This window comes from Vigna angularis, chromosome 10 (assembly GCF_016808095.1).
Source record: "Vigna angularis cultivar LongXiaoDou No.4 chromosome 10, ASM1680809v1, whole genome shotgun sequence".
Lineage (NCBI taxonomy): Eukaryota > Viridiplantae > Streptophyta > Magnoliopsida > Fabales > Fabaceae > Vigna > Vigna angularis.
Genome location: NC_068979.1, coordinates 5344406 through 5358318, shown reverse-complemented (window position 1 = coordinate 5358318; position 13913 = coordinate 5344406). Strand labels below are relative to the sequence as shown.

The following is a 13913-nucleotide window of genomic DNA, read 5'->3' as shown; positions in this document are numbered from 1 at the left end:
TATAATATATTATTTTACGATATTATGAAAATAATTATATTATTTTATTTTATTTTTTAACTCGAATAGAGAGAAAATTAACTCTCATATGTAAATATTTCTCTACTCAATGTATCTGTCACTAAAAGAATATATATATATATATATATATATATATATATATATATATATATATATATATATATATATATATATATATATATATATATATATATATATATGATAATTGTAAAAACTGCAGCTGACCATGGCTTTTCTACGTTGAAGAAGCTCCGCCAATGCAGTAGGAGTGATTAAGAAAACATAATTTTTTTTGGGTGATTAGATTAAGAAGTTTAATCTTGTGGCCTTTCCAAGGAAGATAATAAATGTTTATTAATACAACTCATAAAAGAGTTACTTTTTTATGAGCACTTACATAAAGAATAGAAATATATTGAGGAACAAAATATCAAAATCAGAGAACAATTGTGCATGACTCACTCTTCAAGTTTTCTTTTTGCATCTTCACGTGCTCTCTGCATTTCACTATATAAAATTATAACTGTTTTGGTGGTTCTGAAGAAATATATCCAAGAAATTTAATGAAGTAGTACCATCAGATTAATTATGGCATGTATTATTATTTTGAAAAATGAAATTTCTAATTAAAAAATTTAAAAGAAATGTATATTACCTATCGAGCTATTTGTGTATCAGAAAAATCACCTTTATAATTTGTATATTTATTTTTTCAAATAATAAAACATTAAAGAATGGAAGTTTAGAATCATTGGAATGACATGGCGCTGGTTTTGGCATTATAGTAATCAATCGCACTTAAAAGAAATAAATGTTTTAAGAAATCACTGTTATGCTTATTGCAACCCAAATGCTTACCTCTGTCTTATAGATACTTATCCATAAAGTATCGTAATTGTGTTTCTTAACTATAGTATAATTATTAAATATATATATTTTACACTTTTATTATTTAAGAATATTTTTACATCGGAGGTTTCTTTATTGCTATTTATAACAAAAGAAATAATTATAACGTGCTAAAATTAGGTTAAGTTATAGAATTGTGAAAACGAGAAGATATTTTCAATAAGAAAATTTTAAAACCATTTAGGTTAAACTATAATGAGGTTAAGACATCAATTTTCACTAATTAAAAATTGCTTATTAGAAATTTCATTAGAACTTAAAATAGTATAAAACTAATGTTAAAAATAAGTTAATTTTAATTATATATCTTTAAAAATAAATTAATGTTTTCATTAAATATCCTTTAAATGGCAATGAGTCCATCTCAAATGACGAATGTTTTACCTATTAAATTTCATCATCAAATTTATAAGCTGTATTATACAAATATAAACTACACCAAATAGATTACCCCAAGAACAAAAGATAGAATACAAATAAAATTAATAATATTTTCATCAGGGTTTCCAAGAGCTGTAAAGTAAAAGGTAGTTCTATATAAATTTACAGTAGATAAAAGACACGAGAACAAGATCGATGACTGTTGAACAACAAGCATTTAACTTGTGTCCTATTTTCTATTTTCAAAACAGTGAACAAGTTCTGCAAAATTTGGATTTGGGATGAAGGCAGCAACCCAGCTTCCATTCATTCTCTGTTGTAGCCGCAAATAACAACTCATTGTGCTGCCCGAAGGCATCATGAGTGATTCTCGTGTTTTTTCACCTTTTTCCATTTTATAATTTTCCACCATGTAAGTTACTTTGGCTTCTTTCGCATGCCCATCCGCGATTTTGCATATCTAAGATTCTTATTAAGCAATACCAAACATTGGATCAGTGATAAGATTCGACCACTACCGAAATCACACAAAAAAAAAACAACAGAAGTGAATGAGAACAAAAGCGCAGGTGACCAAAGGATACTCTAAACGCATTCCCTCGCCAGTTTGCGAAGAGTGAAGAATTGTGCCTTGCAAACTGTTTAGAGCTTCAGTTGAGCTAGTGGCATCCTGCACATATACTATGGGCGTTAGCAGTACATACTTTCGTGACTGCTCAGAGTAAAAGAAAATACTCTGACATGGACGGGGGACAGATATGCAACTGTGATGATTACACATTGATTATTGATACGTTCATGTATTAACGAGCAATTTGTAATGCGAATGTCTCTTCAGAAATACTACATATAACTTTTTGTTAAAGCATCTAAACCTTTTCGTACTTTACTATGTTTTACATTCCCCCATATCCCCTGTAATGTATGAGGGCTTTATAGATGCTGCTGAGTGATAAAATACACCCGTTTAGTAGTTATATCCAGAGAAAAAATAAAATAACAAAAAGAAACCTGGAAATCAACAAATGCTACTGGCGCCCCGTATGTGCTCTGCATCTTCAGCTTCAAAAATCCATGGTATCTGATGTAAAATTTTATATAAAAACAAAACCAAATTACACTTCTACAGATTTTAATAATACAAAAACAACTCATATGCGTATATGTCTACCAACCTAGAAAACACTTGCATTAGCTCTTGTTCATTACAAGATGGCCCCAGATTTGCTACAAATAAAGTTGCACACGGGGTTGAGTTTTGAGGAATGTAAGGAGATGAAGACTTCTTCTGTCAACATATAAGATAAGAAACAAAACAATTACTGAGGTAAAATGTGTAGTCCTAGGATTAAATAAGGCACTGTCAAATACATGACATGGAGGAAGACCATGATACTTAAACACGAGAAACACATTGACTTATATATTGCATATTTGCATAAAATCACATTTCATCAATGGCAAACAAATGGCTATATGTGGCTGTGTGAATGAAAGATAGCTTTACGAGATAAGTATCATGCCATCTCCGAAAGTTACTTCTATATTATCATGTAAAGCATTATAATGTTAAGTTGAACAGCCTAATCAAAAAACTAAAGGACCTGAACATTATACAGAAGTTTCAACACAGTCTGGAAACAAAGCTCGTGAAGATTAGGAATAAAAGAGATGAAATTTACACCCAAGGGCATAGCTAGAGTAAGCTCCAATCCCTTGCGGAACTGTTGAACCAGAGAATAGAAACTCTGATTAGCTTACCATCTTACTTCCACACCAGTTTGTACCCCCACTTAAAGCACATTACACCCCAAGGACCATCCACTACTTGGTAGTCAAGAAAACAAGACTAGTGCAAATAACCAAAGAAATTTTCGGTGTTAGGTTTGGAGGGAAAAGAAGAGGCTGGAGTGAAAGGGAATTCTTTTATGAAATTTGCACTGTGTATATACCAAAATGTCCAAAAAATATATTTTACTTTCGTATCCTCTATTAAAATTATAAAAGATAGCCCCTTGTGAACCGGACACACTGTTATTCAATTACCAGAACCAACAATAGAACGATATTGTTTGTATAATAGAGGCAAAAGGGAGCATAATGTATGGAATAATTATAACCATACTTCTATACGTTCTGTATATTGTTACCACATTAAAAAATCAAATAGAATAGAAATGAAAAGCAGACCACTTATTTCCAAAGATAATTACTAAAACAAAAAGATGAAGCATTATTTTAGGAGTAGCTTTTCTCCAAGTCATCTAAAGGGAACAAAAATTTGAAGTCAGTTAAAGAGCAATTTCAGTTTAACAAGGATATATAACCAACTGAATCACATCATACTGGAAATCTTTTTATGGTTATGCTAAAACATATAAATTGTGAGCATTTACAACACTAACCATATTCAGGTATCGACCATCACTCACAGCATTCCCATCAGCACTCCCAAGACTATTACCAAAAAGAAAGAAACAAATAATCAGATGAGATTGCAACAAATACAAAGGGTTAATCTGAAAAGAATTACCCTTACTTAAAACACATTAGTTATTTTCTTCTAATTGGGAGAGTTCTACAGGAAGCTCAAACTAACAGTGTAAGTTTGGAAAATGTGCTTTATCAAAGATAGAAGCAATCAACTTCCACATAATAAACCGTGATTAAGTAGTGCAGATGACCTTTGTGCAGATGGATAACCAAACGTGTTCGTGTTGAAAGCAGGATTACCCATTCCAGGCATGTGAATGCTGCTAACACCTGCTAGTGCCGAAGAGTGCAAAACATGTGCAATGTGAGCTCATAGGCAAGTGTCCTTGGTGTGATCAATAGTTACTGGCCTCAAAGCAACAGAATAAACGATGAACTGAACATAACACAACAACAGTAAACTGGAAAAAAAAACTTCACACAACCTCTACGTATACAGACCACAACGCACCAAGTTTCAAACTAACAACATCTTACCAGAATCGGGAGTGACCCATGATGATGCAAGACTTCTAGCTTTCTTATCGGCACCGGTTCTCTCATCGTCTGTTTGTAAAGGTCAATCAATCAACAAAATTCAACTGGAAGATCTGAAATATATTAAAAATAACAACAAAATTCCTTGAATGGAGTTTAGAACTGATAAAAACACATACCTATCCTAGTGCGTTTGGATCTAGAGTTTGATTTTGCCAGATCAATAAAAAGAGTGGAGCCCTTTTCAAGATCAAACACCATGCCCTGCAAACCACATTAATCAAAACAAGTAAAACCACGAAGAGAAATGCATTTGATGTCAATGAGCAAAACAAGTAACAAACAATTAATGTTACGATAAGATCCTCACATTCAGAGCATGCATTGCCATGATTGCTGACTGCTGACTGGCGAACACAGCAAAAGCAAAAGGCTGCCAAGACACGAAAACCACATCAGTGAAACGATTCACATCAATTCATAAATAAAGATACCCAAGAAATTAAAATTCCAATCAACCTGAGACGAATTGCTGGGACTCCGGAGATGTGAAGACTCGTAGCCGGGAAATTCGCGGAAAAGATTGTAGATTTCGCGGGGCTTTACATCTTCAGGAAGGCCAGCGACGAAGAGGGTGCGAACCTCGTTCGTGGAGGGTTGAGGAGCGCCATAAGAACCGAACACCGCTTGCTGCTGATGCTGAGCCACGTATGGCGGATGCCCGTGGTGCGCCGAAGGGACAACCGCGCCGGGTGGCGGTGGTACCACCGCCAACAACGGAGGAGGTTGCGGAGGCGGCGGTTGATAGTACTGGTGGTAAGTGAGAAGGCCCGCCGGTTGGGGCTGTGAGTAGTAGGCAGCCATGTCGTCCATGGAATTCAGTTCACACGCGACAAGCCCTAGAATTTTGGTTTATTTTTTTCTCAATTGTTTCATTCGGTTTGTGGGCTTTGAAATTTCATTTTATTAGCGTCTTAGTATGCTCAAGTGGGCTTGGCCCATAAACGAAGAGGCATGCGCTGCTACTAGAAATATTTTGCAGGGAAATTTCATCCTACATCCCTCTTTTTTCTTCCTATACCCCCATGAAAAACTGTAATTCTCAAACTACAACTCATTAAAAATATAATAAAAATATTTACATCTCCTTTTCTTTCAATATTTCCAGATTTAGTTTTATGGAAAGTGTTTCTAGATTTGAGAAAAGAGCAATGGTATCATGACACACTTTTATATTCATCTAATACAGAGTACAAGGGTAAAATAGTCATAAAAATATAAATTTTTATATTTTCTCAAGAAATAAGAGAGTAAAAAGTAGAGAAAGATAGTGTCAAATAAATGTAAAAAATTTAGGTGTATCAGAATATTTTTGTTGAGAAAACCTTTGGAAACAACTACTTCGAAATATATTTTTAACTTGCAATATAAGAAAATACCTTATCAAATACTCAATTTCTAAACCAAAACTAGATACAATTGTAGTTTATTAAATTATAACATGTATTCAAACATGAATTTAATTAAAGGAAATACAATGTTAAAAGGTCCATTTGAATTTGAAGGATTCAAACAAATCATTTAAGCCATAAATAACTTAAAATTTCAGACAAATTTTATAAAACTTAAAAAAAATTACTTTGAGAATAAAATACTCAATTTCACATTCATATAATTCCGTTGTTCATCTCCTATTCATAACCAACTATTAAATTATAGAACTAGAATTACAAACTCTCCCAAAGACATGAAAATTACTTTATTCAAACAACTTTTTTCATAGTTGTTTCAAATATAAGATAAATATAAGAAGAAAGGTATGCCATGAGATGTGATTAATAACTTAAAAGGTTACCTAAGTGTAAAATATCTAATAAACGATCTATCATAATTTCACATTTTAATGTTCATATTGAGAAACGGAGTGGGATAACCGATTTCTCCACATGAGTTTTTTTTTCTAATAACGTGAGAAATTGGTTACTGATTACTCAATGAATTATTTTCTATTTTGTAATTTATTTTGAAATAGGTAATTTTGTATTGAAAATTTGATATTGCATTTTAAAATTAGTTTTTATTTTATTTAAAATGTTTGTGCTATGAAAGTTAAATTAAAAATGATTTTAATTATATGAATTTTATAAACGATTTTAGTGGCTTTTAAAATAGCGAAACCAATTTTTAAATACAAAATTAGAAAACAGAGTTTAAGAATAAATTACGAAATAAATAAATGTGCCTGTTGAGAAATCAACAACTAATATAACATATTTCAAAATATAATCTTAAAAAAATTGAATGGTGGGAAACTTTTTCCTCTAACTCATTTTAAGTATGATATTTTGTTCTTTTGTACGTTATACTTCCACACACCTAATCTCCTCGTTTTCCGTTTCCATATATATATATAGATGAAAAAGTTTTTTTAATAATTTCTTTTGACAATATTTTTCCAACCGATAGCTTGTGATTGGTTGATTTTAAATATACGAATCAAGTTGTTAAAAAAATTATTAAATGATCTTAGATGGATTTATGTAAAACCTTTAATTAAATTAAATTATAGTATTTTATGTTAATTAACAGGCACACAACAGAAGTATCTATTTTGTATTTTGAGGGTGCCACCGTTTTCTATATCTACATTATTTACTACTGCACATGGTTATAATATGTTCATTATTCTAATAACGTCGTAATATCCTACTTCCAAATATATATTAAGGAAATAGTTAACAAAGTTGGACTATTACTGTTTAATCTTATTATTTTCTTTATACTACGAGGGATTCTGTACGCTTTTTAATAAGAATTGTATTTACATAATGAATAATTAGTCGAAATTATCAAAAATAATTTTGCACTACTTCACATGAAAGTTATCATTTTTTTATGTATACTATTTATTAGCCATAAATAACAAATTTTAAAGTGCTGTAAATAAATAATATGAATAATATTTAAAAAATAACATTTTAACATGGTGAATATCTATATGCAAAACGTATAATAGCCACGTGACACACGTGGGGAATATTTATATGAATAAAATGTAAAGTTTATTGAAATAATATTTTAAAATAAGGCCTCGATTCACTCGGGCTTCAATGATTAAGCCCACACAAAACATTTTTTGAATTAAATTAAGTCTTAAGTAAAATTCGAATACATTTAAACATTTTTTGTGTGTGTGGATCTTAATGCATATAATAACATATGGAAACTTCTATATCAACAATATTATATCCTCCCAAGTGTTGGCCTGAAGAGTGAAAGTGTGATGTGACAGTATCAGTGGGGAAGAATTGCACTATATATAAGTGCAAGGAAGAAGAATGAAATATTGAAGAAAGCAGAAGTAGCAAAACATTAGCGTAGCAATGGGGAAAGAGAGTGAGCTAAGGTCAATTTTTCTTCCTTTTCTGTCGAATAGTCACATAATTCCTCTGGTGGACATTGCCAGGCTCTTCGCCATGAAAGGAGTAGACGTCACCATAATAACAACCCCAAAAAATGCCACCATTTTCCAGAAGTCCGTAGACCTCGACTCCAGTCGCGGCCGCCCCATCAGAACGCACTTGGTGACCTTCCCCGCCGCCCAAGTGGGGCTTCCACCGGGGATCGAGGCCTTCAACGCCGACACGCCTCGCGAGATGGCCCCCAGAATCTACATGGGTCTCGGCATTCTCCAACCTCAGTTCGAACAACTATTCCACGACCTCCGGCCCGACTTCATCGTCACCGACATGTTCCACCCTTGGACTGCCGAAGCCGCCGCCAAGCTTCGCATTCCCAGGCTCATATTTCACTGCGGAAATTATCTCGCTCGTTCCGCTACGGTCATGGTGCAGCAGTATGCACCCCATCTTGCAGCGAAATCCGACAGTGACCGGTTTGTGATACCTGGGTTGCCCGACAGGTTGGAGATGACGCGGTTGCAGTTGCCGGATTGGCTCAGGTCTCAGAACGAGTACACGGAGTTGATGAAAATGATTGAAGAGTCAGAAAAAAAGAGCTACGGGTCCGTTTTCAACAGTTTCTACGACCTCGAGAGTGCTTACTACGAGCACTACAAGGACGTGATGGGGACCAAGAGTTGGGGAGTTGGACCGGTTTCGTTATGGGCGAACCAGGATGCTTCGGATAAGGCTGTACGAGGGCACGCTAAAAAGGAAGAAGGAGAAGAAGAAGGGTGGCTTAAGTGGATCAACACGAAAGCAGAGAAGTCTGTTTTGTACGTTAGTTTTGGGAGCATGAACAAGTTTCCACACTCCCAGCTTGTTGAAATCGCGCGTGCCCTTGAAGATTCTGGGAAAGATTTCATTTGGGTGGTGAGGAAAAACGATGAGGATGGAGAAGGAGAGAAATTTTTGGAAGAGTTTGAGAAGAGAATGGAGGAAAGCAAGAAAGGGTATCTGATATGGGGTTGGGCGCCGCAGTTGCTGATACTAGAGAATCCTGCGATCGGAGGATTGGTTACTCACTGTGGTTGGAACACGGTGGTGGAAAGCGTGAATGCGGGGTTGCCGATGGTGACGTGGCCTCTGTTTGCGGAGCAATTTTTCATTGAGAAGCTGGTGGTGGATGTGGTGAAAATCGGGGTGGCAGTGGGGGCAAAAGAGTGGAGAAACTGGAAGGAGTTTGGTAGCGAAGTTGTGAAAGCGGAAGACATTGGAAACGCCATTGGTGTGGTGATGAGCGAGAAGGGCGAGGATACGAGGAGAAGAGCGAAGACGCTAAGCGATGCTGCTAAGAGAGCTATAGAGGATGGTGGCTCTTCTCACAACAACTTGAACCAACTGATTCGAGAACTCAACCAGATCAAACTTTCCAAAGCTCAAGAAACCTCACCCGCTCCTTGACACCACTTTTACCCTCGTCGTTTTGAATAAGACTTGTCGTGTTTTATTCCGTTGAAAAATGTTTTTAACAACTTTTTTTTATAATAATTCATGTGGTAGTGCGTGATTAATCCGTTTTTAAATATACAAATTTTTTCGGTTGATATTTTGCGGGACCGAGAGACTAACCTGCTGATGTGTCCGAACCGCTCGCTCGCTTCCAAACTCCTACTATTGGCCGATCGGTGTTGGAATAAACCGATCGGTCTCCTTCTTGACGAGGGAGGATGTACTTGCAAAAGATACTCTGACGCTCAAGTTAGGCGTGTGATTTGAAGAGCCTCGGCTCTTGGTTGAATATTTAGTGAATGGTTATCACTCTTGAGTATTTGAGAGTAACGTAGAGTAAATAATGCGTAAGTGGAACGTACCTGGCTTTCGGCCTTGGCTTTGTACTTATAATTTACCTTATGGATCCTGCTAATACAAGCCCAATAAAATATAAACAGAATAAGATATAAACAGATTACCTGGAAATCCAGTTGGTTGTTTATAACCACTCGGTCAATATTTTATACGATACATTATGCCCCCAAAGTCCGAATTAAGTGTTTGGCTTTAGCCGTGGTTAACTATAGGACTTATGAGTTTAAGGGAGGCTGCATTTGTCGAACTGAGAGCGTTTTACCGCTCGTCCTTCAACATGAACCGAGAGGGATTTACCGCTCGACCTTCAACATTTACCGAGAGGGATTTACCTCTCGTCCTTCAACATTAACAGAGAGGGATTTACCTCTCGACCTTCAACATTAACCGAGAGAGATTTACCTCTCGTCCTTCAACATGAACCGAGAGGGATTTACCGCTCGTCCTTCAACATGAACCGAGAGCGTTTTACCGCTCGTCCTTCAACATGAACCGAGAGGGATTTACCTCTCGTCCTTCAACACGAACCGAGAGCGTTTTACCGCTCGTCCTTCAACATGAACCGAGAAGGATTTACCGCTCGACCTTCAACATTTACCGAGAGGGATTTACCTCTCGTCCTTCAACATTAACCGAGAGGGATTTACCTCTCGACCTTCAACATTAACCGAGAGAGATTTACCGCTCGGTCTTTGACATTAACCGAGAGAGATTTACATCTCGTCCTTCAACATGAACCGAGAGGGATTTACCTCTCGTCCTTCAACATTAACCGAGAGGGATGTACCTCTCGGTCTTCGATTTTGACCTAGAAGCTCTTACTAAGGAACATGCTTTACTGTTCAGCTTTGAGAGGGCTTTACCTCTCTGCTTTGAGCTAGGAGTGTTTCCTAGTGAGCAGGATTTACCGTTCGGTTTTGAGAGGGCTTTACCTCTCTCCCGAGAGGGATTTACCGCTCGGTCTTTGACCTAGGAGTGCTTCCTAGGAAACGGGCTTTACCGTTCAGCTTTGAGAGGGCTTTACCTCTCTGCTTTGAGCTAGGAGTGTTTCCTAGTGAACGGGATTTACCGTTCGGTTTTGAGAGGGCTTTACCTCTCTCCCTAGAGGGATTTACCGCTCGGTCTTTGACCTAGGAGTGCTTCCTAGGGAACGGGCTTTACCGTTCAGCTTTGAGAGGGCTTTACCTATCTGCTTTGAGCTAGGAGTGTTTCCTAGTGAACGTGATTTACCGTTCGGCTTTGAGAGGGCTTTAGTGTTGACTATGAAATTCTTGATCGAAATTGGTAACCGATGATCGAGCGTGAATTGCTAGGTTTTATTTATTTCATAATGAAAGTTTAAGAAAATAACAAAAGTCTAAATCAAGAATTTAAACATGACATTAAATAGAGATTTGGATTCCTCTCTTCAGTTTATAACTCCGCGAACCGATCGTTCACGATGACGACCAGGACTGCGACTATAGTCTCGCCTCTGTTCGTTATTCCGATACGTCCGTTCGAGACTTCTTCTTTTTTCCTGTATGTACTTACGGAGATGTCCTGCCCGAATGAGACATTCTATTTCATTTTTCAGCGTAATGCATTCTTCTGTAGTATGTCCATGATTCTGATGGAAATGACAGTTCTTCCTTTAATCTGCGTTTCTTGGAGATGGTTTCGTTTGGAGTGTGAGAAGTTCAGCGTTTAGTGCTTCTTCAAGAACTTTTGCCCTAGGTGCGTTGAGGGCTGCATAATGATTAAACTTAAATGTTCGAGAAAACTCCCCGCTTTTACCATTGTTGCCAAACGGTCGTTTACCGTCCTTTTTACCTCCACTTGCCTCAGCTTCTTGTTGTCGCTTTCTTTGTGAGATTCGCATATCCTCCATGTGGATGAATTCAGCTACTCGTTCTTGGAGCTCCTCCATAGTTTTTGGCGATCGTGCATACAATTTTTCAGCAAAATACCCTGGTTTTAGACATGAAGGCAAATTAGTGATGATAAAAGATTGACTTACCTCTTTAACCCGTCGTGCAGTTTCCATATACCCTTTCAAAAAGGCCTTCAAAGTTTCTCCCTTTTCTTGTTTAGTATTTACCAATTACGCTGGTGTTACTTCCTGATTACGATTGGAAGCGTATTGCCTTCTAAAAAGGTTTTCCACAGTGGCGAAGCAATCCACTGTGTTTGGGGACCACTCTAATGCTTCGTCCTTGAGTGATAAGGAGAAGGCTCTGCACATAACCGGATCATTGTCCGTGTAGAACACCATTGCATTGGTGAAAATCCTGAGATGATTGTCGGGATCTGTCGAGCCATCATACTTATCTAATACAGGAGGGTTCTTCTCTGGCATTGGAGTTTGCATGATGACCCTCGTAAAAGGGAGTAGACTTGAGGGTCGATTGGTTTGCCGGGGTGACGATTCTCTACTTCCTCGACCGTTCGGGTCAATATGCTGAGATGATTGCCGATTACGACTTCCATCGTTATCATTCTGATGGTTGTTATCCCGATCGGCAGTGGACTCTGAGTGCTGAGCTGACCGTTCGGCACGGCCTCGCTCTGCTCTCAATGTTGCAATCTCCTCAGCGTGCCTTCACTGCATCTCTTGTTGCGCTTGCGTCTGTGCATGTATGGTTCTTGCTTGTGCTTGTATTTGCGCTTGCATCTGCACTATCAAATCTCTGGTGTTCTGTTCTTCCTCCATGATCCTCGTGGTCACCATTGGGTTTGACGCTCGGCCCCACGGTGGGCGCCAAAATGTTTCGGTTGATATTTTGCGGGACCGAGAGACTAACCTGTTGATGTGTCTGAACCGCTCGCTCGCTTCCAAACTCCTGCTATTGGCCGATCGGTGTTGGCATAAACCGATCGGTCTCCTTCTTGACGAGGGAGGATGTACCTGCAAAAGATACTCTGACGCTCAAGTTAGGCGTGTGATTTGAAGAGCCTCGGCTCTTAGTTGAATATTTAGTGAATGGTTATCACTTTTGAGTATTTGAGAGTAACGTAGAGTAAAAAATGCGTAAGTGGAACGTACCTGGCTTTCGGCCTTGACTTTGTATTTATAATTTATCTTATGGATCTTGCTGATACAAGCCCAATAAAATATAAACAGAATAAGATATAAACAGATTACCTGGAAATTCGGTTGGTTGTTTATAACCACTCGGTCAATATTTTATACGATACACAAATCAATAAAACCGACCAATCACAAACACTAGTAGATAGTTTGTTGTTAAAAGGTTGTTAAAAAAAAGTTATTAATATGTCATGATTTTGAATAAAAATTTAATAGTGTAATTTGTATCTATATTTTGTTTGATTGTGTTTTGAATAAGAACTTAATGGTGTAATTTGTATCCCTATTCTGCTTGATATTTCAGTATTGGTATTTCTATTTAATTAAATAAAATTAGTTTACATACTTAAGTGACTTCTTAAAACAGCTATTATCTCGGATTTCAATGAGAGTTCCTCCCTACATCTCATCAACATCATCCTGCACCTCCCTTCTTTTTTTTATTTACAAATCTACCATTTTCAGAAAGTATCTTTTACTTTAAAAAAGTTGACCCATTTAATGATTAAATTGAAGCAACAGCCCTACGCCCCTTTCGCACTCAGTTCAGCCTTAGCGCATTGGAGAATATTTTGTAAACTCTACACCCCTTCCTCCTCCTTGCCTCTCCTTACCGCATTTCATTTTAAGCTCACATTTTTTATCCTCCCTCACTCCTCCCTCCTCCCTCATCACCAACTTTATTTGTTTTTAAGTTTTTTTGGCGGAGTGGTCTTCACTTCCTCCCTTACTATCTGATTTGGTGGTTGTGTGGTGTTTAGTGCAACAGTGCAGATCTTTTTCTTCTCAAAGAGTTAACTTCAAGCTTTGGGCATATTTCCTTAAGGTCATTGTATGATATAACAGAGTGTATGCTGCATTAAGTGTGATAAAATGCTATATCTGTTGTTATTATAGAATATGTGTTTGATGCACGTTGATATGTGCTTGTTTCATTTTTTATCTCTTTGTTTCGTTTTTGATCTGCGTTGATTTGTGATGAGGGAAGAAATTAGGGCCTTAATCGCACTTGAAATTTCGGATCAAGCCCCGCTGCACATGGAAGTGTGGTTGGGAGGGATGGGAACCGCACTTGAAACTGCGGATGAGGCTAGCCGCACTTCGACCTGCGGTTTACGGTGGTCGCACTTGGAGCTGCACCGCTTGCGTTTTTAGGATTTTTTTTATTACTTTATTTTCCTTTATTATATTTAATGAAATTTGTATTTAATTTGTTTTAAATTTATAAATTGTATTTCCTTATATTATTTATTATTTATTGTCGCAACCGGAATCGCGACGGGACGACGATC

At 37.0% G+C, this 13913-nt stretch overlaps 2 protein-coding genes across 5 annotated transcripts; one reads left to right on the top strand and one right to left on the bottom strand.

Moving 5' to 3' along the window:
- Positions 1–1396: 1396 nt before the first annotated feature.
- LOC108334561 (RNA-binding protein L) lies at positions 1397–5230 on the bottom strand. Of its 4 annotated transcripts, none has more exons than XM_052869121.1 (10): positions 4801–5230; positions 4652–4714; positions 4461–4545; positions 4282–4350; positions 3996–4077; positions 3717–3768; positions 2487–2596; positions 2323–2392; positions 1896–1981; positions 1397–1771 (listed from the first exon to the last, which is right to left on the bottom strand). In XM_052869121.1, the coding sequence occupies exons 1-10, from the start codon at positions 5152–5154 to the stop codon at positions 1729–1731; spliced, it is 1014 nt and encodes a 337-aa protein (XP_052725081.1). In that variant the 5' UTR covers positions 5155–5230; the 3' UTR covers positions 1397–1728. The 4 variants fall into 4 exon arrangements, with proteins under 4 accessions (XP_052725081.1, XP_052725080.1, XP_017425894.1 ...); XM_052869120.1 differs by having other exon boundaries at positions 2487–2599; positions 4801–5229; XM_017570405.2 differs by having other exon boundaries at positions 2487–2599; positions 3996–4074; positions 4801–5229.
- Positions 5231–7554: 2324 nt separating this feature from the next.
- On the top strand, positions 7555–9256 carry LOC108335399 (soyasapogenol B glucuronide galactosyltransferase). Its single transcript, XM_017571413.2, has one exon. It carries the CDS (start codon positions 7665–7667, stop codon positions 9144–9146), a length of 1482 nt encoding a protein of 493 aa, XP_017426902.1. The 5' UTR covers positions 7555–7664; the 3' UTR covers positions 9147–9256.
- The last annotated feature ends 4657 nt before the right edge of the window (positions 9257–13913 follow it).